The sequence below is a fragment of the Manacus candei genome, unplaced genomic scaffold (genome assembly GCF_025592945.1).
Source record: "Manacus candei isolate 608988 ecotype Guabito, Panama unplaced genomic scaffold, ASM2559294v1 h1tg000065l, whole genome shotgun sequence".
NCBI classification, from domain to species: domain Eukaryota; kingdom Metazoa; phylum Chordata; class Aves; order Passeriformes; family Pipridae; genus Manacus; species Manacus candei.
Genome location: NW_026138113.1, coordinates 6,878,842 through 6,906,084, shown reverse-complemented (window position 1 = coordinate 6,906,084; position 27,243 = coordinate 6,878,842). Strand labels below are relative to the sequence as shown.

At 39.6% G+C, this 27,243-nt stretch overlaps 1 protein-coding gene across 1 annotated transcript in view; it reads right to left on the bottom strand.

Moving 5' to 3' along the window:
* Positions 1–11,039: 11,039 nt before the first annotated feature.
* Positions 11,040–27,243, bottom strand: part of MMP2 (matrix metallopeptidase 2) — a 32,813-nt gene continuing 16,609 nt past the window's right edge. The window contains exons 7-13 of the mRNA XM_051805868.1: positions 26,459–26,632; positions 25,233–25,388; positions 23,326–23,479; positions 18,104–18,240; positions 16,173–16,332; positions 12,770–12,879; positions 11,040–12,054 (exon numbers count right to left, since the gene is read on the bottom strand). Of these exons, the coding sequence (XP_051661828.1) occupies positions 11,951–12,054; positions 12,770–12,879; positions 16,173–16,332; positions 18,104–18,240; positions 23,326–23,479; positions 25,233–25,388; positions 26,459–26,632 (995 nt within the window). The 3' untranslated portion in view covers positions 11,040–11,950. The remainder of the gene's footprint in view (positions 12,055–12,769; positions 12,880–16,172; positions 16,333–18,103; positions 18,241–23,325; positions 23,480–25,232; positions 25,389–26,458; positions 26,633–27,243) is intronic.

Below are 27,243 nucleotides of genomic sequence, written 5' to 3'. Positions count from 1 at the left end.
GTCCAGACCACATATGTGCCTTTGCATGAAAGGATGGGACACAGTAATGTTGTGGAAACATTTTTTAAAAAATGAAATTAAATATTAATAGTTGCATTATTTAGTTTGTCTAATTTAACTTCTGAAAATGTGAATTTAACCTTCTCAAATGGTTTGTTTCTAGGAAGACCAAGTAGTTATAGCTTCTGCTTAGGGCACCAGGGTTAGCCTGAGTTAGTAAATATTATAAAACAAAGTTTATCAATGAATTAAAGTGAAGCATGCTTTAAGAAACACATCTGCAGTCAATAATCTTGAAGTGTAAAGAGTGTTATGGACAAATTTGTTGAAAGCATGTTCTCTATTGGATGTGAAATTCTTGTGCATATGTATAAAGAGCATAATTCCTGGGCTCTGGAGGTCTGATACAGGGCTTTGGACAGACACTCAGCTACCAGGGTTTGTATGTTTGCACATAGTTCGTAAACAGCATGATTTGGAACCCAGTCATGTCCTGTGGTTTCCTCATATCCTTCATGTTGGATGAAAAATAAGCTGTCATTCATGGCATTGTGGAAACTGAACTACTTAAAAAGACAGTCACTGAATGTGGTAAATTTTCTGTTGTTTATAGCCCTTAAATCAAGGGTTGTTGCCTATCTAAAAGTGACTGTGATCGATGTGGTAATCAGTGGTTTGAAATTTGAGGGGACATTTAAGGAGATCAGGCTAAATTATCACAATGTTCCTTCAAGAGTAAAAGCTGCAAAAGCAATACTGAGCATATGCACAGTCAGAGTTTTATGTACCACATTTATGTTGAAATGAGTATCTACTGTTCTGAAGCACTGGGGGCAGGGGGAGCAGGAGGCCTTCACTTTAACCCTCCCTCTCCCAAACTCAGCATGAACACTGAGTTATTTTAAAGTGCCATGCAAATAGGAAGGAAGAAAAGAACATTCCTCCTTTATCCATAATGCAATGTTGTGTTTAATTCCAGGTCGATGTTTTTTTGCCAATAATAATAATATAATCTTGCATTTTGATAAACTGAAAGTGTGTTTATGAATAGCCACCAGTACTGTGACACAGATAAAACCTGTTCATGTTAATAGTACACACCCATCCCATCAGGGAAATGGAGAAGTCTTGCCAGTATATATTAGATTGTGATGGATATTAGACAGTAAGCGAGAATAGATTAATCTATATAAGCGTGAAGTATTTAGTAGTATTCTTCAGCTCCAGATAATAAAATGCCATCGAGGCACAGTTAAATTTCTGTTTATTGACAGGCATCTGCTGCAGTAAAGAGCCTGCCAGGAGCATGGTCTATGTTTTGAATTGATTTTATATCTTGATAACTCTCCATAGTTGTGTGAAACATGCCCAAGTGCTGGAATGGAATTCAGTAGTTCTGTCTCTGGTAATAATTTATCTGTTACCTTGCTTCTGATTATTCTTTTTTTGATGATCTGCCTTGAAAATAATAGCAAAAGGAAGACCTATGCTTTGCCCTTCTACTGACCAGGTAGTTTATCGCAGAGTTTTGAGCTGCTGAATATTTATTTTATACTGTCAATACTTTGTTAATGTTTCCATGATGCCTGAAGTTTTTATATCTACCTAACTACAGTAGCAGCTGTAACAGCTGTTTGGTCAAGAAGAATAATAATTTTTTGACTCAAAGTGTAACTTTGTGTTGCTGCCCCTCAGGTTTTGACAGTGAGTGGTGAGTAGGTAGGATGGCAGGGGGAGATGGGGTCAGGGCTGGCTTCCCAAGGGTGAAACAGAGCTGTAATCTCTGAAGATGAACCACATGGTCACTTAGCTCGGATATCTATTTACTCTACCACTTCCCTTGCTCTTTTTCTATGGCCATTCTCACTTGTGTTTTGGTTAATCCTGTGAAGTTACTGGCTGGTAGCTCTGTAGTATCACTGTTAATGTGAGACTGGATTGCACTGCCCTTCCTCCTCGGTTGCTCTCTGCAGTTGTGTGTTAGAGGTGTGAGTGTACAGCATCATCACTCCTAATTAGCAAGATTTCTCACTCTATCTCCTGTGTTCTCAAGCACATAAAGATATTCCATTCCATCACAGTATTTCCACTGTGATACCAGTGTTGTGCCATACCTTTAATTTATAGAGTCAAGGCCTGCCTAATTTCCAATTCTCTGGGCTGAGAACTTGACATGCCAAAACCTCTAGAAAAACTTACTTTGCAAAGGGAATTTTACAATTAAATAAACAGTTTCATGTGTTGAATTGCAGTGAGAATTGCAATGAGGTGACCTGTTCAAATTACATTCAGGTGGTATCAGTTTAAAGAACAAAGACTTTACCAATGTCTGGAAAAAACATAGATAATGGGTTGTAATATCCATGGTGTGTGTCTGAGATAGTGCTGAGACCTGGCCAGAGCAGAGACTCCCTGGCAGCACACTGTGCTGCTATAAAGATGGTATTTGCTCTTCAGACTGGCAGGAATTGCTGTGGGGGACTTACCTCCTACAATGAGGAAATGCCTTGAACTCGGCTCAATCCCTCCCCACCCTGTCCTGGCTGAAGATCGTGCGGCTTTGGATGACTTTTCTCCTTTGGCTTGAGGGGATGGTCACTAAAATGCAGAGCCTGAGGGACATGGAGAGGAGGGAGGGACAGACAAACTCAGGGAAAAATCTTCCCGTAAGTGAGTACCAAGTATGTATATATAGCACAGTGTATATGAGAGTTGTGGAACATGGTACAATAGTCCTCTCTCTCTGTAAAGAAATGCTTTTGTAAATGAATTTTCACACTCCCAACAAAATATGCTTTACCTCTGATATTTAAATACCCTTATCTTTTTGAATAGCTTGGTATTACCCCAAAATAACTGGCACTAAGAGAACAAAATCCTCCAAGCCTCCTGTTTGGCAGTCCCTTACCGTGCATCGAGGACTCGGAGAGATGCCGCTGTTTTCTGTGCTGCCCTCGGTGCAGGGGCTCGTTCCGGGGCCGTGGTTTCGGGGTGGGTTTGGGCACGGCAGGTCCGTGCAGGGAGTCCCTGCTGCCCGCAGGGGCCGCTGCCGGCCCGGCCACGGCTCCGGGGTCCGGCTGTGGGGGAAACGCACCGAGGGGGAGGAATTCCAGAATAACTCCTCAGATGTTTGCCTGTGACAGCCTGTCTGCTGACTTTGGAGCTAAAATCAAACTAGAAGCAATGCTGTGTCAACTGCAATAACTCTCCCTCGGTTTGCTTTAAACCCATCAATTATTGTAAAGCCACTTCTTGGCTCTGCAGAGGCTTTTCTCTCCTTGAACTTGAGGAACGCTTCTAGTTTACACCCACATTTCATAAATGCCCTTCTGAATAAGCTGCCTACCTTGGGATTGTATGTAGGGGTTTGGCAAGGATGCAGCCTAGTTCTAAACTTTAGGAGAAAGTAGGACTGTGGAAGGCTGAACTTTAATTGTCTTATTTCCACCACTATTTTTGCAGACTCCTTTGGCCTGTTCACAGCGTGCTGTGTGGTGTATCAGTTCATGACATAGTTATTCAGGTCATATTCCATTATTTAAGTATAATTCTTAAGAATTTTATCATTGGCAAGCAAGGGACCATATCTTATACGGAGATACAGGTGTTAAAATATTAAAGCAGTTTCTAGGAACTTTCTCTGCAGCAGTTGATTTTACTCATGTGTCTCCTCAACAAGAAAATGGAATAGAAATTCTGAATAGAATAGACATTCCAGATATACCTGCAAACAACAGTGCATTTCCCATTGGTCCATTTTGAGTGATTTCGAAAAACTTGAATGAATTTCCACAAAGAGTGTGAAATCCAAGAGGGCCTATTTTCTCATAAAATTTTGATTAGGAAATGTGGGAAGGTGGGTTCTCCTATGGGGCTGTATTATGCTGGTGAAGGCATATGTAGCTGTGAGTCTGGATTCTTTTATGGTTTTGAGAAACCTTTGCACTTACATAGCAAAATATAGTTAGTATTCACGGTACACTTGCAGACAAAGTCATTATCTTTAATTTTTTAAGTAGAGAAACCAGGGCCAGTTCAACACATGAAAAAAGGCTGAAGTTAATTTCAAAAATGAGCAACTAAATGGATGTTGTAATGTGTGTTTTTAAGCCCTTCAGGTTCCATAGAGCATAGCCTTTGCCAGCAGTGATTAAAATACTAATGAGAAAGAATGAAATATTCTGAAGAGAGATGAAGAAGGTGAATTAGGCTTGATGTTTACCTATAAAGTTTAAAAATGTGAGAAAGGACGTGTTCCCTTGACTCCAGGCCACTTCAACTTCATTAAAGAAAAATTACCAATAAATTCAGGACTTTCTGTATGTGATAACTTCTGAATAGACAGTTTTCTCACAAATACTTAAAGCTACCAGTGTGCTGCAGAAGCAGACTATATGTTAGCAATATTTATTATGATGTTACTTTTATTTTTCAGAGACCACATTCAGTTTTGCATTGCCAGAATTTCTGGAGCAGGACTTGTCAAGGACTAGAATTATTAAAAAAATATTTTCATTTTTCACACCCAGAGGCCTTGTGAGGTTTTAGAATCTACACAGCTTTCAATTGTAGCAACACTCTTTTCTGCGTTTTCAGGTACTTTTCACATTTGTGAATCTAGTTATGGCATTTCCCCCTGATTGAATCCAGGCTTAAATTCTGGAGTCACTTGTTCTGTCAATCAGTGTAAATGAGTTCTCTGAACTCACTTAGTGGGTGCAAATAGTTTTATTGAGTACTATCTGTAGGACTCTGTCTCCGGTGTATTTTGTCACACTTGGGTAAAGCATGCTGGGAAACTTATATTCTTAAGCTTTCCAAGAAGATCACAGGAGAAAAGCTCTCCATTGGGAAAGATAATTCTTTCAGTATCAGTCAGCAGTCTCACTCACTTGGTATTCCAGGTGCTTTTGGTCAAGCAACAGAATTGATTACACTTTTTTTTTTCTTCAGGTTGCCCATTATGTGGTTCCTTCTCGTCACTGTGGCTCTGTCCATAGTACAGAATTTGCACGCAAAAATGATGAGTGTATATAGAAAAAATACTTGAAATGTTCTTGTTTCCTGGAGTAGTTCTGACCTGATCCTTTACAGGATGACTACCTCCTCTCTGCTAATTTCTTTTGTTTTGATCCAAGTGTCTAATTCTTTATGTAAGAAACAAAGCTGAAAGAACAAGAGTAAGGAGGTGATAAAAGTGGAATGAAACCAAGACAAAATCTGTAAGGGGTGCAAGTGCTTTGATATGTTCTGCACTTCCTCAAAGGACTTGCCTGAAGAAAAAGCCCAAAGCAAAACCTGAAAGCAGGTGCCCTACCTTCTGGACTGGATACTTACTTCCTTTTAGCTTCAGGATGTTTGCAGATTGAAAAATACTGCATGAAAGTGAGAGGAAGTGGAAATTACCTGTTTGAGCATAGAATCAAGACAGATTGTATACACATAACCAGTGATAAAAGACAGGAAATTGAGGACCGAGACAGTGCTGTGCAGTGCTACATAGGAAGGCATCTAAATGTAAGAATGGATGAAAGGCATTATTCACAAAGCCCTGCAAATGAGGGTTCTTGAAGCCTTTTTGACAAGATCAGAAACAACAGAAAAGGGATTTCCAGTGTAGGTCCTCCCACTTCATACTTTTGAGCCGTTGAATGACAGAATTGTCAGTGGCCTTGAAAAGAACATTTTCTTAATGGAAAACCATGAAAATGCAAGAATTTAATGAGCCTTGCCAAGTATTCAACTAGTGAGAAATCGCTCCCCCTCCTTAGAGGGCTGGGTTCAGCAGTTAATACATTGACCAGGGAGAAAGCAGAGCACTTGTCTTCCTTTTGCGGGCAAGACTTGCCTCTTGTTAAATTGCTTTGACTTGATTTGCCTTATTCACCAGCCTGCTGCTCTCCTGGGGCAGTGAACTCTGCTGCCATGGGCTTCCCCTGAGCCAGAGCAAGGGAGTTGAAAGGGAGAGCAGTGGGGAGAGGCCATGGCCAGAATTGCCTGTTGTAAGTGCAAGCAGAGAAGAAATAACGTCTCCAGGGCTTAACTAACGGAATGATGTGACATTAGATGGGAGACCTATGGTTGGATTTCCTAATTCCTTGACTGGTGGTGATTAGAAACTTTGGGCAGTGGAGGTGCTGGGTCTGTGTCATTGCCTGGCACTCAACTGCAGAGTGTGAAGCTGCTTTCTAGTTTCAGCCCTTTTGGCAGCTGTGTTATGCTGTAATAGGCATAGAGAAGGCAGAGGAAAGCTATGAAACAGTCCAAGGTTGAAGCAGTGGTAAAGGCCCACTTGCAGGACTTATAACTTAATATTGTGAATTCCTGTCTTTTAGAAAGGGGAGACCACCTCCAAATAATTCCAGGGACGGACTGCCAAGCTCCAGGGTAATCTAAATTAAAACAATTATCCTCTTACAATTTTAGTTTATTTTGGCAATGCTAGCAAATTCTTAACAGCAGAGCAAGTTATTCTGAGAAGCCCCAGAGGAAAGCACTGGGCAGTAACAGACAGCTGAAAGCTCAACAGATTCTGTTTTGTCACCCTCTGGCTCATTGTGCAGAGCATCTGCACCAGGGTTAGCAAGGGGAATGCAGACCTGTAGTGACATGAGACCTTTTATTCTTGTGTCTTTTTTTCAGACTAGCTTGTTGCTTGTCTGGTAGAGTCTGAGCATCTGCATGGTGAATCCGGCTGAGGTTGAACTTCAGAAATGTCCTGGGAGTTTGGGGATTTCCAAAATGAGGTGAAGGAATGATCCAGTGATGGTATAGGCAGGCTGTGTGGATACAGCTCTCCCAGCCTTGGTCAGGCTGACCAACGTGGTAGTGGTGGCAGCAGCTGCTGTGACCTGTTGAATGGCCTCTTATTCAGCTATTGCAGCTGTGGAGACATTGTCTGAGCAATAAACCAAATTATTGGCTGTTATCTCCAGTAGTGCTGCCAAGGAAGAACACCCCTACAGATTGAATACTTGTACTTTTATCTCCTTGTGTTGTCCTTTGCTCAGACTGTGGCATATTTTATGGAGAAGGGAAAAACTGGTGTGATGTGTTGAGGTCAATTAGCATTCAGACAGGTGGACTAGATGATTGTTGTAGGTCCCTTGAAACTCAAATACTCTATTCTAATATCTATATTAAATCCTTAATATTAGATAAGATATTGTAATATAGCCATGAGCTATTTCTTTGTGTGCATATTTGCATGTACACTTGCAGGCATACATTAATACAGAATTTAAAAAGCTATCATGTGTACTTAAAATTATAGAAATTAATTTCATAGTTGAAGGCAGACCAAGACTAGAAGAGACCATTGGTCCACTTAATCCACTCCCTACTTGGTCCAGACCAGGAAGTTTCTTTTCCAAATATGCTGTATTAACACCAAAAATAAAATGTCTGATGAAGGATGTTTTACAAAAAGGCAGGGAGTTTTGGATGTGAAGACAGAAAAACCTCAACACAAACAAGCAAAACGAATGCCCTTCACTTCTTTTGGTAGCATGATATACAGATTTATTGTTTTTACCACTAATAAAGTGTGAATTTTTTCAGGTTCTGTTATCCTCTAGGCTACGGCTCTCGCCAAGTCTTTCTCCCTTAGATTAAGTTCTGAGATAATAACAGGGTTTCTTAATATTTGTCTTGATTAAGAAAAAAACTGGTCAGAGATATTATTAAAAAACACTTTTAAACTATGAGAATGAATGAATGTTTTTGAATTGTCTTGCTCACACTGAATATCATGTCCCTGGAAGAGCTGAGCCCATATTTTCTGCAGGTAAACACTTGCAGTTGGGATGGGGGAAGCCGTGTTCCCACCTTGCTGGCTAGTTGTGTGTGGAATCGTGGCTGTTTGTGTGCAAGTATAAATCTCAGAACTGGACAATTTACCTTAAGATGTGATTCTGTGTTAAAAGGCAATGCCAGAAGGAGTTGGATTTCAAACAGCAGGATGTGCCTCTGACAGGCTGGGTGTGCAGAAACCTTGCTGGCAGATTTCGAGATGCCTTCAGTTATACCCTGACTGTGCTATTTCTCTGACAGAGTCTCAGAGTTGTTGGTTTTGTTGTTTTAGGGAGTTGTTCTGGTTTTGTTTTTGTTCTTACTGGAGTTCCCAACCTGGAAATACCTTAATACTTTTGAGTGTCTTACATAACCCGTCTGTAAAAAGTCAGTTTCCCCTTGCACATACAAATGTCTGTGTTTGCAGTGATCCCACAGAGCCCAGTGCCTGCTCATTTGCTGGCTCCAGCTCTTTCAAAAGCAGAAGAATGTTCGTTCACCTAGTCTTTGCTGCTAAAAACATGCATGTCTGACTTCATAAATAGAAATAATTTCTCCAAAATGGGCCCAAAGGACCTACTTCCTCCTGATTTAAAAAACAGCACAGTTACAGTCAATTGCTTAAATTTATGGGTAACTGCTGCTTAGTAAAATCATGACAGAGTAGCAGGAAGAAAATGTATTTTTAACAAATACAGAGTGTTAGTGAGACACAAACTCTTAAGCATGATTCACAGTTCAGGCTGCTCTGTCTATTAAGTGTTTAAGCTATGGCATTTCATTATAGCCTTGGCTACTTTCTATGTATTGTGACAGAGGGGTTACTAAACCACTGCCCTTTGCTCTATGGACTGCAGCTGCCCTGCTGGGTGCCTGCAGCCTGTCCTGCTCATAACTGGTAGAAAATTTCTTTCAGTTCAAGTAGAAAGTGTATCTGAGCCCTCTCCTTGTTGCAACAAGCCCCTGTGCAGACTCAGGCATGTGAGCGACTCTACCCTGACATCCAGAAGTCCTAAGTGAACCTGACTTCAGTTTAACAAAACTCTAGAAGTAGAACAAGTTACATAAAAGTTTGATAGAGTTTTGTGCTGGGTTTTACATGGCCTTGAGATAAATAGTTATGCTTCTGGCCTTTGTTTCTTCTTGTGTAAAGAAGGTAGGTAAAAACCTTGCCTCGTTCTAAAAATGTCTTGGGACAAGCATGTTGAGGGCAGGGAAGGCAAGGGCAGTGGCCTCAGTGACAAGGGCACAGTCTCAAAGTGCCCAAGAGAGGTGAAAAGAGAGGCCTGGAGAGGGTAATCTGGTTTAGCCATAAGTCTAGAGATCAAAAAAGTCCACAGCATCGGGACAGACCCAAAGTTAAACAGGGAAGCACATCATGGGACATGGACAGGTACAGGCAGAGCTGCAGTGCTGCTCAGGAAAGGACTTTCCATCTCATGGTTAACTTATTACAAACAGGAAAGGGAGGGAGGTTTTACAAGTGGCTATCAGTAAGTGAAATTAGACCCAAAGTGTTTTTCAGGACGCATTCTGTGACTTAGTGCTTCACAGGTCAGATGTGAAAGGTTAATGAGAAGGGTCAGTATACTCCTACAGCTTGTCTGATGTATGTAGGTGATAACCTGGCAAATGTTACAGCTGATGAACAGAAACAGATGTATTTAAAAATGACCTGTGTTAATCTTTAAAAGTTGCCAGTCTGAAACTGAACTGTGCTTTGGTTTAAGGATAGAAAATTTATTTCTGGTTTTGTGCCAATGATTTAGTCATTGAAGAATGGGTTTACATAAGCAAGAACAAAAGGAGAAGCTGAGCAGAATTCCTTAAACCCACCAGATGTGCAGAGTTTTGTAGGATTATGGTGTTATTATTGCAGAACGTAGGATGGTAGATTTGCCAATGTTGCAAAACATGCGTAAGTTGTAGAGGAAAAGGAAACTATTTCAGTCATCAGTAGAAATGTGATTTAGCAAGTTCAGAGCTGAAAGGCCCAGTGCAAATGTTCCTCTAGTATTTCTATGTTTCAAAACCCTTGCATATTAAATACAGATGCTAGAGCATGCACTTTGGGGCAACATTGACACAAAAACATAACAATCTTTAAGGGATGGTTACTGAGGGGTCTTAAGACAGAGCTTAAATTATTGCAACACTCAAAAAGAATGCCTGGCAGTCATTAAAGCTAGCCAATATTTTCAACACTGGTACGGGAAGATGTTTATGGTCAGGACAGACCATACATCCCTGAAATGTCTCAATAGATCCTGCAATCCTGAGAAGGCTGCCAGATGTTTGTAAAAACTGCAACACTAACATTTTGCAATTACAGCTGCTTTGTTTTGTGCCTTATTTTGTTGGCTCTGGTGCGGGACTAATTGGGAAGGCGATTAATGGTTTCTGAAGAGAATGAGGATTCTGAGAAGGAGACAAGCCATCTTTTCTTTTGGCACAAGTAAAAGTAGTCCTGGTTCATCCAGGTGAGGATTGTCTGTAGTAACCAACAGCTCCCCAAAGGGGGAGTTACATCTGAATAGGATGCCATGGAAAGGTTATTTGGCGAGTGCAGCCACATTAGAAATTGGATCTTTTCAGAGTATCATAGTAAAAAACCCTCTGCTTAGAACAGGAAAGCACTGAGTGTAAACATGAAGTTGTAGAGGACGTGAGAAGAAAACAAATGGATCATTGGCTCAGATGTTGGTTCTAGGCAGTTCTGTGAATCATGGACTCAGTGTGAGAGGTCTGTTGAGAAGGACCTGGGCTGACCACTTGGATGATGCAGCCCAAGGAGGCTCATGAAGTGTGTCATGTGCATGGAGCTGGATAAGATCCTTGGCCAGATGGTGTCTGCTCTCATGGGCAGGATTAAGGGTTTACATCTCTCTTTCTCAAGCTTACATCCCTATAGGATACATGTACTATCATGTCTGTGATGTCTCTTCCTGCCTGGGTTGTGCTGAGGCAACCTGCTGATAAGCAGGAAGAGCATGGATAACAGACAGGCATTTGAACTGTTCAGAGAAGGCAGTGGCTCTGTGGAGACAGGGGGCCATATCATCTCTTCAATGTAAATTGCTGCAGTTGCATCTTAGGACTAACAGAGAAAACAGCCTAGGTTTCTAAAGAAACCCAGGAAGCAGTTTTATACCGAGGTCATGTTCCTTTCCTTTGACAGGTATTTTGCTTTAACATGCTACTACATTTCTAATTTCAAATGATACAAGGAAGCCTGCCCATGAGAAGTGTTGACAGTGTAATTTGATTTTATTTGTATTGTTGGCACTTCATGTGTGGGACATTCTTTCCTGGTTTATTTTTTAAATGAGAAACATTCCATCAAATTGTGAAAAGAACATTTTCTGTTGCCCAATGCATAAGCAAAAAAATCTAATTGACCAAACCCCCAACATTATGAAGAACAGAAAAATAAAACAAGTTAAACAATAATACTTGACTTCTATGTATAACGCATTGTCTTCAAAAATCTGAGTCGTTTCCATCCATATAAACAAGTTATATAGTAGTAACAAAGTGCATGAAGCAAATTGCTAAATTTAACTAAGGTATTAAAATAAAAAGTACTTTAAAACAATACTTTAACACAGTTTCTTGCCATGATTCCATCATGCATCAACACAAAGCAGATCCTGAGGCAACCTGTGCCTTTGACAGTCTTTCTGTATTATTATGTAAATAAATGGAAGTAATGATCAAACTCGCAAGAGGGTGAAAAACATCAAGACAAACCATCTATTTATAACAGAGTTGTACTTAAAAAAAAAATAAAAATCAAAGTGCACTGCTGGTACATCTCATTTGGGCCTATCTGGTATGTGTATAACAGAGGGGTGTGATCCAGTCTCCAGAGGTTTCAACGCTTTGTTTAAGCACCAAGGGAATACAGAACGGTGGCTGTTCTGTTAGTAGCACTACTATGACTAGCATGACAAAAATTGTACCAGAATATATACGTAAACATCTTTTGTATACTGAGGAGGCAAACACTCTTAAATTATCTGATGTGTACAGTACTGGTACTTAATGTTTTGGTGCCAGTACCAGACTGGTCCAGTAATTAGCATTCAGATCTATTTCTAATTACAGATAAGGCATATAACAAAAAAGTAAATATTTGGTTATTAATATCTCATAGGGCTCAGCAACCCAACCAGTCAGAACTTATCTTGCCAATTTTAACAATCTTCAAACTCTTGTCTTCCATTTGTAGATAGTACTGATCTTTGAAAAAGTAGGTGTATCCTGTGAAGATAAATAAAAAGGCATGATCAGATTATGGATTCTTGATCAAAGCTTTTTTATCTGTATGATTTGATGAATCTCAATGAACTAGAAGACTTATTTCTCAAAATATTTGCATGTAATTGTATTTGTATGATTAAAAAAAGATATATTTTTAATCTACATTAAAATTCCCCTCCTGTAGAAGAGAGGTCTTGTTAAATGGAGCCTTAGTCAAGTTACTACTTTGTAAGCCAGAATTTTCTTGGAGAAAATGTTTGTTGGCAAAATAAATGTTGAAAATGTCACTGAGCGGAGACTCATGTGATACCAGTGGTGCTTTCAGACATTTATGCATATCTGTGCAAAATATAAGGCCCCTTAAAACCAGGGCCAGGCTCTCAGCTGCAGTTGATAGGAAGTTAAAAACATTACAAAATAAAACGCAGTCATGGCTGTGACCAGGGAGATTATCATACTGAGTTCTGACTGTGCTAGAGCAGGGTGGTGCTCAGATGGTGTTGTGACAGTGTGCTGGTATGGAGCTATCAAAGAATTGGGAAATTTCCAAGCCATAGGGAATGGCTTGGTTGTGCTTTCTGGTGTTAGGACATCCTGTGCATCAGGCTCAATTTGGCTCCTACTCATGGACCACAAGAAATTAAGGTCTTCAATAAGTTTCACAGCAGACAAATAAGAGAGCTTGTTAGTGACTTAAATCCAAATCACAGCTTACCACTGTCAGCAAGACCCAGGACAGCATCGAGGTTATCTGGAACACCATTCCATGAGTCAGCAATGAACTTAGGGGATGCAAGCTCCATTTTCTTCTTTTCTTCGTTGTACCTGAGGGAAATTATGTCTCTACATTACAAATCTGTGTTTAATGTTAAAATGCAACATAATTTTTCAGGGAGTCCTCAGCAAATATGGCTCTATAAAACAATCAAACAGAAATATAACATCTGAGATTGCAACGTTGTTTCTATTTCTTTGTTATTATTCCTGGCTCCTTTTTAAAACCCTGTGAAATTTTACATCTTTCCTTTGAAAATGCAATTCCTGCTGAATTGAAAAGAAACTTTTTAGGGAAATTTTTTTTCGGAAATATAATTTGAAAATTCCAAACATAATTCTAGGAAAGGTAACTTTTTTCAGACAGCAGTCAACATCTAAAGATAGCAGATTTTAATGTGAAATGACTGTTTTTAAAATTTTATTTGAAATATGCTTGTAGTCCATGCAGTTGATAGATTGGTATTAAATTACTAATTACTTTCCCTAACATTCCATTGAAATCCCCTGTTATTTTCACATAGTCGCTCTCTCGGTGATGATTGATACACAAACACCAAGTTAAAAATATATGCTTTTCTGGAGGGGGACACACCCCCTCAAATCCACAATGGCTTTTGCAATGTATATTTTAAAGGAAAAAACCCTCAGCTGATGTAAATCCTTGTCAGTCCACGGCAGTGAGATGTAACTTGCCATGTGAGGGGGTCTGTCTGTACCCACATCCACAGATGATCAGTTGTTTCCTGCAGTCCCTGTGCTTTCCACTGCAGAATGCACAGATAGCTTTGGGCAAAGCCAGTCTTACACTCCCCCTAAAAAGTAATCCAGGATTTTCCCTTTCATATGTAGGTAGTAAATGTCCCAGGCATGCAAGACCATTGACAGGGAAGGTGGAAGGAGCAGGGCTGTTGCCTGGTTTCCCCATGTTTCTGGTTCTTAGGCGGGTCAGTGCTAAGCAAGAGTGGAGTTGTCCTGAGGAGCTGTGGTGTGGGATATAGTTTGGACCAAGCTTCCAGTGCATGTGAGGCCTCAGTCACCCCAGCAACACCTCTTCAGGAGCACTGGACTTCAGACAGATCATCTTTGACTAGTACTGCAGGGAGGGAAGCACTTATGTTCCCGATTTCTATTTATCCATGACTGTGGGTATCTCAAGTTACCTTTCCCTCGCTGCTGTATGGAACCACTTGGATTACATCCAAAGTTACACCAGTACAACTGAGCAGTAGATGGCCAAGATCAATTTAAGTTATTAATTTACATTCCTCACTATTTTATTCCGTGGATGTTTAAAGAAAATCTAGTACCTTGCTGGGTAGTTTTAAAACTTCATCTGTGGAATCTGAGCCAGCTCCTCTTCCCACCCCCACCCCCCCCTCACAAAACTTTGCTATGCTTAGCAGTCTTGTTATAATAACACTAAAATAGCTTGTGGCTGGAATGAGGGAGGGAGAAGGCTTCCAAAAAATCCATTTAAAGTAAGTGTGATAATGGCACAGGAAGGGCTATGGTATGTAACTATTTTGATTCCATGTGACAGAGTCCTTGTATAAAATGTAACAGCCACATACTTAAGGGTTAGAGTGTCTGTTAAACAGAGATGCATTTTTTCCCTGAAATGTTTGTCAACTGCTTGCTTTCTTCTTTACACAGATAGAAATCACTTCAGCTTATTTTGATTCCTTAACAATAAATTACGCATTCTGCAGCAACTGCAACGGATAAGGTACCAAGATAGAAATACTGCCTGTGATTAGAGTGATGAATTACTTGGAGGCCTTGCAGTACAGCTAATCAAAACAATAGCTTGCACAGAGGAGACCAGCAGCTTTGCTAACTCATAGTCTGTAGGTTTTAGCAGGAGCCTGAAGTGTTGCAAATGGCTGTATTAGTACTGCTTGCTAATGCTTAAATGATCTCTACAATACAACAATAAAAAATTAATAACATTCTTTAGCTTTTAAGTTCTTTTTCTTTTTTTTTTGATAATGGAGAAGATTACTGTCCTCAAAGTAATTGAAAGTTATGATCAAGTGTCAATTGTGAAAGGATATTTTATTTACTTACAGGAATCCACAGCCATTAGGATATAATGAAGACAGTCATTCAGTTTGATCATAACATGAAATTATTGTTCACATAAAATGGACTCAATTATAGTGAGACCTCCTCTGATATTTTAGATGGAGCATCTCTCAGAAGGAACTCATAGATTGGGGAATCTTTTAGGATTCTGGTGGTTGTTTCTGATGTTTAACTTGCTTCTCAATTGTCAGTTAATGAATGGGTCCACTTTCAGCTTGTTGTGTAATGTCTGCATTCCTGAAGTAAAGTCCTGTTCCTGGAACAGGCCTCTGACAGTGACCACAGGGTTAGTGTCTCTCTTTTGTTCTCATGGCATTTTGATAGTCAGCATGGAGGTAACTCACAAAGTTCCTCAGAGCACCAAAGTGCCTCTGCTTTTTAAGGTGATCTTTTGTGCCAGATCTCTCTGCCAATTATGATAATGAGATTCTATTAAATACAATTATACAATTAGTAGACTCTCCAGGTGTAACTGTAGGATACTTTTCTACCACAGTAATAGCCTTGAGACATTTTAAGGACATTCTTTCTTAATCTAAGAAGATAAGAGTGTGGTAGCAGGTCACCTGAGTTTCACAGGAAACATGAAAAGGATTTAGAGACTGTCAAGATGAATTTAAGTTAAGATTTTTCTCAAAGTACTAACAGATACACTTGTGGTTTGTTCAGATTCCCCCTGTGCCAAATACATTAGTAGAGCAAAGGTGTGAGTGACTGGTGGATCAGCTGCTGAAAGGATTTACAGTCAGCCCCAGCATGCTTTGCTAGTCACACTGCTGTTTCTTTTCAATACAGAGCCTCCAAGCCTGCTGGCTTACTGAAAGAATTTCAAAGGCAATCTGGTCAGTCTTTGGATTCAAGTGATTGGAGATCAGTGCATTTTTAAGAAATTCCTCTCAGAGTCTTCTCCCAGCATTTGTGAGCTGACAGGAAGGACAGCTTGCCCCTCTTAAGAGCCTGAGATCAGCATGGAGCAGTTGCTGGTACCTGGGGGCAGAGGGATGGGTTGGTAGTGGTGAGCAGCCTGACAGGCATTCCCAGCTACCGTCTTCCATTGCAAGCTGTTTTCTCAAACAGTTTGCTGCTGCTGCACTGAAACCCTTTCCTGCTGTCAGCTCTGTTCTGGCAGCCCTCATTTTGTATTCTCAGAGGATGAACCCCTGTGTTTGGTCCCTGCCTCCTGACCCTCAGCGTGCATTCAGCCCTAGAGACCAAACTCTGCCAACAGCATCCTACCACCACTCACTGCATCTTACTTCCAGTATCTGTCTCCAGCAAAGATGTATGTCCTCTTGTTTCTGCCCCAGTTAAAAGCTGCATCGACTCGTTGCACATCAGGGGGCAGTCCCAGGCTGGTGAGTTTCTTTGGATAGCCCCTGTCCAAGTTGCTGGCTGAATAAACCCAGTACTCATTTCCTAAGCAGGGGAGAAAACAAAGCAAACAAACACTGTTTGTTAGTCAGTAACAGAGGTGTATTTCTTCTTTTTTTACTTTGCTATGTGACTTTTTATTGCACTCACTGTATTACTAGTCTTTCTAGTACTTTACCATCTGTGAATCACTAGGTCACAGTGCAGGTGTACTATGATTACAACTGGTTCTGCTACTCAAGTGTTGCTTGCCTCAGAAAAGACATCACTTCAGTGTGCTCTTGCTTCCTCCCTTCTTAGCTGACTCATCTTCGAAGCAGACACTATCTTGGTACATTGGAATTATGCTAAAATAAATAGTTTATACTGGTAACTTTTTGTATTATTAAGATGGTCTGAAACCAGGCAGAGGCACCTGAGTTTCAGACGCAGCAGCTCATGTTCACCCTCTGTTTTGTTGAGCAGTTCGACTGAGTGATTATCAGGAAGTTTTTGCTCAGAGTTGCTGTTGTCCTTTGTCATGCAACAGTTTTTAATGTCTCTCCAAATATGTACTAGTGGAAGATGTAGTAGTGTTCTGTGTTCTTTACATGGAATTACAATTTACTTAGTAAATACCCTCGCTGGATTCACTGAAAACCACAGAAAGATTAATTCATGAAAGGACATTTTTTTGATTCTGTACTAGTGGGAAATAAATAAGTGAAGTATTAATATGAGAAAAGTGTAAAGAGTAGCATTTGAGATCCTCAGAAGTTATTATTTCGCCATTCAGGAGCAAAGGGTAGGTCTCACTAATAAATATTTTAAGATAGTTGTATTATTTTCAAACCAATCTTTGTTTTTTGTTAGTTCTTATTTATTTTTTAAAAAAGCAGTTTAGTTATGTTTGCCTGTAACTTATAAAGAAAGGGAGAGATTTAGATGGAATAAGGTTAAACACAATATATGCAATATTTAAAGTGTTTTGACTTGCCTGAAATAAAACATTTTTAAGATTTTTTTTTTTTCTCCTCCTTGTAAACTAAAGCAAATGGTCTTTGAGACATGTGGAATAGATTATCATTACTTTTTTCCCTCCTGTACTGAAAATGTACAGCAGCTTTGGCCATATGGTTTTTACATGATTGGAGATGTTTAGTCATGTTTTTAGTGGATACTGGAGCCCATTTTTTGCTGGCTCAGTTTTTCATGTTGAAAACAGGCTCACAGCTCTGCTCATTTGGCCACTCCAGCTGAACCATGTGTGACATGCAACAGAGCTGTGCTTCCTGTTCTCCTTCTCTCCCATGGAGGCAGCTCACACGGCCACCTGTATCCTCTGCCTGATGAGCCACCAAGGAAGATGCTTGGAAGCCAGAGTCAAAGTCAGTTTTTGGCAAAAGAGGAGGAGACAAGGAAATGCATGAGGAGAAAAAAAAATGTAGTCTTCTCAGGCAACATATGCAGAGACAATAGCTTAAAATGGAAGGAAAGGGCAGAAGAACAGAGCAGTGATTGATGAAACAGAACTCCCACTGTTGTTGTTGCTTTTCCTTTTAAATAATGACTCTTGTTTAGTCTTGCTTACTGTTGGATGTCTCTTCCTAGGTCCTTATAGCTCCCCTTCTGTTGTACTGGGGGCTCAATGTTGTTCAGAGTCTTTCAGATTCAACCTTTTGTCCTAAATCCTCAGCATGAGAATATGGAGATCTGTCACCCATACTTGACGGCTCTAATGGCTCTTAGACAGGCTGTTCCCTGGCCCAGAGGAAGCTGAGCTCGAATGCCACATTATGCAAATGGCTACTTACATTTTGAAACTTAAAACCAATACCTGAAAAAAACACAGCCTTCTCATCCTGAGGGGCCTCGTAGACAGCATCAATTTTCTCTGGCAGATCAGGCCAGAATGTAGCAACAAGAAGAGGACCTGTGGGTTTTCCTCGGGGGTTTACAGTCCTCCACATGAATCTGAGCAGAACAGAAAGTTGTATGAGATTTACAATGAACTAATTCACCAGCACATCTGTTTCTCATCACTTCTGGCAAAGGCCACATAAGCCTGCGTAGACACACATGTGCACACAGACCTTCACAGCAACACACATTGGTGACTCTTTTCCTACAGTGACTGAAAAGTCAACACATTTATTTAGGAGTATGTTGCTTGAAGGGCTGCACCTTAAGCTGGACTGGGGAAATTGCTGCACTGATTGCCTTGGGCTTCCTGTTGCTTTTTGCATCAGAGCAACATTTATCCTGTGCTTTGAGTATACAAATAAACTCGTTTAACACGGCATTTAAACTGTTGGAGCTCTCCTGCTGCTGTGTCTGGAGCAGATGGATGAATGTTTGACAAAAGCAGAGTTTTGTATTCCATGAATTGCTCTTGCAATTACTATTGTAGTGACTAAAAGTTCAAATCTAATAGCGGTATATCATACTGCTGGGAAGTGAGTTTGGCTATAAAAGAAACTGCTGGCACTAAAAGTGTTCATTAGAGAAATGCAAAGGGTAATTTATTGGCTATTTTATGTATAAGTAGGATCATCATTTGATTTAAGCTTTAAAAAGCTCTAATTATCTCTACATGGCAGAGCTTTGTGCTGAGGACTTTTGGTATTAAAAATGGCACTATTTCCTCCTTCATAGAATGAACGAATTTTTCCCCAACAGAACAAAAGTTTTGACATGGTCATAAAATGAAAAATCAGCAGGCTGGTGGAATGCACCAGGCTGTTAAATTCTGAGGTCAAACAGCTTTTACCAGCAATATGTTTCTGAAGCTCAAGGTGCTACTGGCGTCTTATTTTTTGCAGAGTATAAATTGTCATTACCCATTCCTGCCTAGAATACCTTTGAGAAACCCAAGATCTGAAATTGAATTTTAGTTTTGCCTGGAACTCGGAGGAGCAGTCCTAAATTCATTTAATAAATTGCTGTATTTTTATCAACAGAAGTTTAGCTGCAAACATAGCTAGCTAGGACAAATAAAATATTTTGAAATGCATTTGCAAGTGTGATCAGTTGCTGTATGCTGAATTACAGTGTTTGTTATGAGGAACAGTACAGCTGGCAAGTGCATTGTTTCTTTTCTCTTAATTAAAATTATGTATTAATTTAACCTGAGGTATGGTACTAATAATTAAGATAGTAGTATGTTAATGTACTCCCATTTTGCATGCAGAGATGTATTTTTAACGTGCAAAAATATCTCTGAGCATGATTCATTATAATTTTCATTTATTAAAAAAGAGGCAAAGAATAAGTCATATTCTAATTTCTCTTTCCCTTGACAGTGTCTAAACACATATGAAATGCTGTAAAAGGTAAAACCATTTGTGTCATGAATCTCTTTTTAGACAGAAAAGTAGATCCAATACGATATGGAATGGAAATTCATATAGAAAATCTTTAATATTGCATTCATGAAAGTAACTCCTTTAAAAATCCAAGTTACAGAATTCTAAGTCAAATTTGGCCCTGATTTATGGCTGAATCAGCTCTAATAATTGCTATCTGCATGAATTCCAAACTTTTCAGAGCCAATGGAGACTTGAACACCAGGTTTTTAATAAACCACACATTTCAAGGGTCTTGTTAAAATATTGAGGTTTTCTTGTGGAACGGGAAACTTCGTCAAAGCTGAATTTTATTTTGTTTTTGAATGAAGTAGGAGGTATTTTTATATCTACTCATTGAGGAAATGGTAAAATAAATTATAAAATAAATTTGGCTTTCTCGTTTCACTTTGAACATGATAAAATGTTTTTTACTCCTCTATATTAAATTTTAATACTACATTTATAGACAGATTTATTAATTTTGTCACATTAGATATTTTACATCATAGTTTTACATAACCAACCTTTGCCATTATTATTATTGCGTGCAGTTATCTAAAGGGCCTAAATCAGTACATCTTCTTTAATGTGTTGGTAAACTTCAGAAGTATGAATTTTTTTCAGTCTCAGAACAAAACCATCTGTGTAAATGCTGTTCTCCAGCATTTTGTGCCCAGTGGAAAAGCTCAGCTCTTCTCTACATCCAGCAGCACCTTCAGTAATGCAATAATTTCATTTCCTTGATTTGAGGAGGGAGGGGAAACACTTTTTTTGAAAAAATTAATCATACCTGACCTCCTTTTTGCTATTTGCTCTCTTTGCCTGTACCATGTGACAGTTGGATTCTGCACTTATTTTCATGAATCATAAAAGTCACACGACACATGACAGACATTTGTTTCTTGAATTCCAAAAGTGAGTCATAATGCTGTTTGCCTGATACTTGGAAAGCTGCAAGACTGATAGGCAAAGCCATTCCAGAGCAAAACAATTCAATAATTGTCTGCTTTTGCTGCATGTTAGATAAAGCCTGAGCCAGTCTGAACAGATTGTTTTGGTATTTGAATACTTCTTAGACCAACTGTATCTAAATGGAAAATACTTCTGTTTTGTTGGGATTATTTAGAGTACTGGATCACTTTGCTGATTTAGGAATAGATTTTACCTTGTTCCTCTGCGTGACTACCAGTTTACAAAAGCAGAAGCAAGGTGGAAGTCTGGCAGAAAACCAAGGCCCACGAGTGAGAAGAAGAGGAGAATGGGATGGGAATACTGGGAATACTGTGGAACTTGAAAGGGGTTTTACTGCTGTGAGAATGACTTTGCTTTGAAGGCACTGAGCTGAGGTGAATACTCTGATGCTCTTGGGTGGCTGTGTTAGCAAACATGGGCACCAGTTTTGACAGACTTGTTGGGCTGGGGTCGTGGGGCTCTTGGTGGAAGGGCCAAGTGCAGCTTTCTGTGAGGCTGATCTCTTGGTACTCTGGGGACATTTTGTGGCCAAAAAAGGGCTGTTCCTTGCCAATAGGGATCACTGGAATCTTAGCCTGCTGCTGACATGGCCAAGAAGAAGAGTTTGAAAGGTCTCAGAGGTGTCTCTATAGCCAGATCGAATGAACTCTTTGTGCCCCAAGGAGCTGTCATACAAATGGAAATATTTTGTTCTTGCAGTCAGAAGCTTTAAATCCCATTTCTGCATTGCTAAAATACAAAGCCTATGAAAAAGATTAAGTCAAACTTCAACCCCAAAGCGCCATTATTCTGGTTATCACATAGATTGGGGCTAGAAGCAAATGCACTGAAGGAATTACTGTAAAATTACATAGCCTGTAAAATTACCCAATTGACCATGACTTTTTGTTACAAAATTCTGGTGAATAGAGCTAAACCATGCAGCATAGTAATTAATTTTTCATATCTTCTAGCTGAAAATTTCAATCTGGAGTAGATGATGGGACTCAGGTATATCACCAGGAAATAGAAATAAGTGTTAAATTGCTGTTTTGTGAGGCAGACTTGTTTGTTGGTTCTTGCTTCCTTTTAAATTTCCACTGACATCTGGCAAGGAGCAATGAACAGGTGAGTTGCAATACTTCCCTTGACTTCAGATGCTCTGTATGTTTTCATATGACAGGAGGCAGTGTTTGATTTAGGCAAGCTCAGTGAATGTATGTGGGCTCAAATCTTCAATGGTGTTGGGAGAGTGTTCAGTGTAACTGAGCATAAATGATTTCAAATTGGGCATTGATTTATGGCAGGGAAAAAGGAGCTTTAGTGTCTCTCACCATGGTGCTGCCAAGTCCCATACTCCTTAGGAGATGCTCTTCATTGCTGAGCAGCTGGGTAATACAGGCCCTGGCAAAAGCAGTGGGAGCTGCAGCTGTGCAGCCACCACGTTTTATCTGGAATGTCTCTGCTTTTGCATCAAAAATGTCTTTGGTATCTTCAGACTTGGGGGCTTTGCACACACAGAGCCTGTCTCAATCACCAGTGTCCTGGGTGTGTTATTACAGCAGCCATGAGTCGTGTAACACTGTTATTTAATGATTTTGGACTCAACCTGAATTAAAAACAAATCAAGAACAAAACTTTGCTCATGGATTTCCATGATTTTTTTTCTTTATGAACGTGGGAAAGGAACAGATCCTTTTTGAACTAGCCCATCATAATGAAAGTTATGCTAAAATCCAAGATTTGCTAAAACAGTTTCTCCATTGTAAAAGAGTCATTTGAGAATATTGCCACTAGCTTTGGGTGAACTACTTTTTTTTTTAGGAGTATTTTTAGAAGTTGAGATTGGAAATTTTTCTGTAATCAGATATGAAACCTCTGTCCAGAGTACAAACTGTATGAAATGAAATCAGAAATAATAATGCCTCCCCTGAAAATGCTGGGATTTCCATTGCTGAATTACAATCCATTTTGAAGTTTGCATGTGTCTCACAACTACTTCACTGTTTTGAGCAACCCTCATGTGACTTCACAGACCAGCAGAGCTGGCACCAGGGTTAATTTTTGCTCTCCAATTTGTAAAATTGGGCAGAAAATGGGAGAATGGGTCTTTTTTTTTCTTGTGGTTTTCTTTTGTTTGTTTTTTTGGGTTTTTTTTGAGGTTCGTGGCATTTCCTTGTCCTGACTTTAACTAGAACTATCACCAGCCCAGTTGTCATAGCATTTTGATGTGCACAGTCCCAGTGTAGGGCAGAAACCAGAAATTAAAAGTGTCAAAAAACTGCCTAAAATAATGACTGAAGTTGAAAATTCCAGACTCTCAAATAAGTTTGAGAGTATCTCTAAGAAAAGGTGAACTTATGACATAATTATTTCACCTATGAAGTGACAGGAACCTCATGCAGATCAGCAACAGGGAGTTCGAGGTCCTGCATCTGGGGAGGAGCAACCCCAGCACACACTGGGGGCCAACAGGCTGGAAAGCAGCTTTGTGAAAATGGACCTGGAGGTCCTGGTCAAAACCAAGTTGACCCTGAGCCAACAGTGTACCCTTGTGGCAAAGAAGGTGGAATAATTTACACATAAAACCAGAATTTGCCATCTGCTTCCCTTAGGAGTTGGTTAGGACACTTTACCATCTCTGAACACACAAAACAAAGGGCAGATATTGTATCTGATAACAAATTTCTAGATTTTGATGAATATGTCTCACAGAGTCCTTCACTTGAGACCCCATTGGTAAGCAATTTATCTCACTTACCTGTCTTTGAAGAAAAATATTTCTCCTCTAATTTGTGCGACTCCATCAAAGACAATGTCGTGCTTGCAGAGCTCTGGAGTGACAGGTCCAAGGGTTGGACGTGGGCCTGGTCCTGGTCCTGGCCCTGGCCCGGGTTCAACATCAGGTGACACTTCTGTGGAGGTGGACAGAGATATTCTGTTACACTGGGATAGTGCTGCATCAAGAACACAAGCTACCGTGATTTCTAGAAGGGGAATCATTCAGAGGCAGTGCTTGAAGGAGAAAAACTTATCATAAAATCTTTTCAGAAGGAGGGTGGTTGAGTAGAGCTGAGGAAGCCTTGACTTCCAGTCCTGCGTGAATCTGCTACATTGCCTCATTGGAGACATTGTGCCTGTGTGTGTCTGTGCTGAGCTGCCTATTTAACCTGAGAGATATTCAGAAGTGACTATACTGGGTTCAGAAGTTAACATTACAATTTTTGTTTTACTGACTTCTAAAAGGAAGAGAAACGCATTTCAAAGTCCTTCTACTCAGAATTGTCAGCAACTCTGCTGAGAGAGTAGTCAAAGAGGATTTTTCTTTTTTTTAAGGAAGTGCCAATATTTCCCTAGTTACAAAGATGAATTTTGAGCCATTAGCATGCTCTTTCTACCCTCACCAATAATCAGAATGTGTTTTTCAGAACATGAACTTTTCCATCTGGTTTATTTTGTTTTATTATTTGGCTTCTGCTATATTGCCATATGACTCTTAGGCATCAGGTTGGCTTACTGTATGAAAAAAATGGAGTGTAGATGATTTGTGATAATACTAATAAGGGGAGAAAACAAATATTTTTTTTAATTATTGGTTTATATAGAAAGCAGTTTGTAAAGGGTTATATCAGTTATAAAGAAGAAGGAAAGGTAGTTTTGTCTTGAAGTTTTGTCTCAGGTCTTGAATTATGCCTTGAGACAACTGGGTTAAATTCTGAACTCTTATCAAAGATACATGGCATGAGCTTAGAAAAACTCACTTAACCTTGCCCATGTCTCAATTCCCATTCCTAATTAAAGCAGCTAAGAACAAGGAAAAATGAAGATTCAAATCAGATTTTTGTGTCATGTGATAATCATTTTGGTATACTCTTATTAAAATTTCCAAAGTGTTGAATACTGTAGAATATAGTTCCAGTCAGGAAGATCTCTCAGTAGAAAAATGAAAAACACAGAAAGAGTATATAGAAATGACTGTAGTATACTTATGCCTCTGCAAGGTGGAAAATATATACATGCAAGGAATTTTAATCCTAATAATACTTATGCATTTTACTAACACTATTGGTGGAGAAAATAACAAATTTTAAAGATGTAGCAATGTAAAAATACTTAAATCCACTTTTTCTCCAGGAGCTTGCCAAATACATTTACATTGAAGTTTCAGCTCCCACAAACTTTCTGCACATTATTGTGATGGTACAGCTTGAATTGTTGCAGGAAGATAACATGAAATGCTTCCAAGCTGGGACACAGGAAACAGTGTCCTTCCCCTCCTACCAGGAGTTGCTGTCTGGGAAGCTCAGGGTGTTATGGAAAGTAACATCCAACCCCAACCACATCAGGTGTTTCTCGCTAGAGACAAACATGGAATTTCATTGACCCAGTAAAGGTACTAGAAATTTTCATATAAAGGTTTGGTTATGGGGCATTTTGGAGCTCCTTCTCTTTCAGTAAATTTAGTGAGCCCCCATCCTCAAGTTATGATATTTGATTGAAGTAGAAGCCCTGCTATTAACGTGAAAAAAGCAGGGAGAAAGGAACAGAGGGTGTTTCTGGCATTGATGGGTTTGTGCAGTTTGCAATTTACTGCAAGTTCTGAGTCCCAAATTTCAACCTGTGCTGCATGCTTTTCTGATGAGTTCTGCTGATGAGGGAGGACTTTACCATATAGTTCCTGGATCCCTTTAATATCATCCTGGGAAAGTCGAAAGTTCTTGGTGTAGGTGTAGATAGGGGCCATAAGAGCTCCTGGATCCTCAGAGTGCTCTAATCCCATGGCATGGCCAAATTCATGGGCAGCAACCAAGAAGAGACTGTATCCTGAATAACACAGTAAGACAATGTTAGCTGTTTTCCTGTAAATAGAATTGTGCCACACAGGTTGTTCACAGTCTTACAATTTTACTTTCCTCATTGCCCATTAAAAAAAATCTCTCAATAGTAAACATAATAATTAGCATTTACAGCCTGCAATGGTGAATGTCACACATACTGCCAGTAATGACATTTCATTGGAGAGATTCTAAAACCTCTTTTGTAGATGATGTTTGCTGCTTTCTCCCATGCAAGTGACTCTGACTGCAGTCTTAATACTTCTATGAAAAAAAGGAAGTGTAGCAAATAACATCAAACATCCTTTTTAAGCACCGAAAAATTAAACTTGCAATCTAAATATCAAATCTTCCTTTTCACCATGAAATGGCTTGTAAGTGATAAACAGATGTGTAAGTCTGAATCAGTACTGGTGTACCAAATACTGTTAGGTTAAAAATCATAAAATGATCTTTTATTAATTATGCCCAAACGGTACCTGAAATTTGGCATTTTTTTTCTTCCTCAAAGTAAAACCTGAATCTTACATTTATTTGTAAATGTCAAAAAAAAAGCCTTTTGCTACACTTAATTTTGCCCATGTTAGAAATAAGGACAAATATTAACCAAAATAATTTTAAATACCCTTATTCACCATATGAACTTTATACTGTCTCACTTCTTAAACATGTTTTTCATCCTTGGTGGTATCAGTCACAAATGTATTGGTTTTTTTACATTTAGCATTTGTTCCTATTTTGGCCAATATCAGTGTACTGAATGCTAGTGAAATAGTATAGTACTTGTGGCTTTTAGCTTTGGAGGGGAAAACTGTTGGGGAGAAAAACATCAATTTATTTGTTTATTTGGTTGGTTTACATTTTGGAAAGACACTTCATCATTATAACCTCAGAAAATCTGTTCATTTCATGCGGACGAGCTCTGGGACTGGCTCTTTAGCTGTAGCCTCACATTTAAAGGCAGGGATTTGTCTCGGATTTTGGGCTGGGGAGAAGGTGTGATGCCACCACTGTGGTCACTGTTCAGTTGCTGTTTGTTGCTCTGACAAACTGCGTTACCTTGATCCGGACAAAAGCCCCACTTGCGGTCGTCGTCGTAGCTGCTGGTGGACGCACACCAGAGCTTGCCATCGTTGCGCCCTGCACTCGTACAGGAGTCATATTTATTCCCAAGGAAGATGAAGGGGAATACACAAGGAGCTCCCTCTGAATTTCCACCAACTGTTGACATGGCTGTGGAAAATGAGGGGAAAATGCAGTGAGAGGGGGGATCCCTTTTGCGTCGTCTCCTACACTACACACTAAAACCAGAGAGCGAGGAGAAAAACTGCAGTCTTTTAAAGAATATGAAGAGCGAGATTAAAAGTAATATTTGAAAATTGTCTGACAGAGAATAAAAGAGTCTAAGCATTGCCATTGCAATGAACTAGCCAATAGTTTTGGCTGGGAGTAAGAGCGAGCCCCAGACTCACGTTCACAGCTCTGAGACAGCAGCAGTTAGCAGTGTTTTGTGGAAGGGGATTGCCTGGCAGGTATCTTTTGGTGATCTTTCCTGGGGATATTTTAAAACTGTCTCAAATAGATGGAAGGTAGGATTAGTGTCAGAAAGGTTAAAGAACTGTTGAGTATCCACCTGGCTAGTGGGTGTCCCACTGAACCTTTTTATACCCTGACAGCAGGGTGCATTTTAAACCCGTATGATTTTAAAACATTTTCTAAAGAAAAGAACATATTAAATGTGAATAACTTTTTTTTTTAACAAGTTTTTCTAGAGGTAAGAGGGTGTAATTTTATGTAAATAACAGTTTAAAGTAGGTATCATGAAGAGGATATGAAAAGAATAT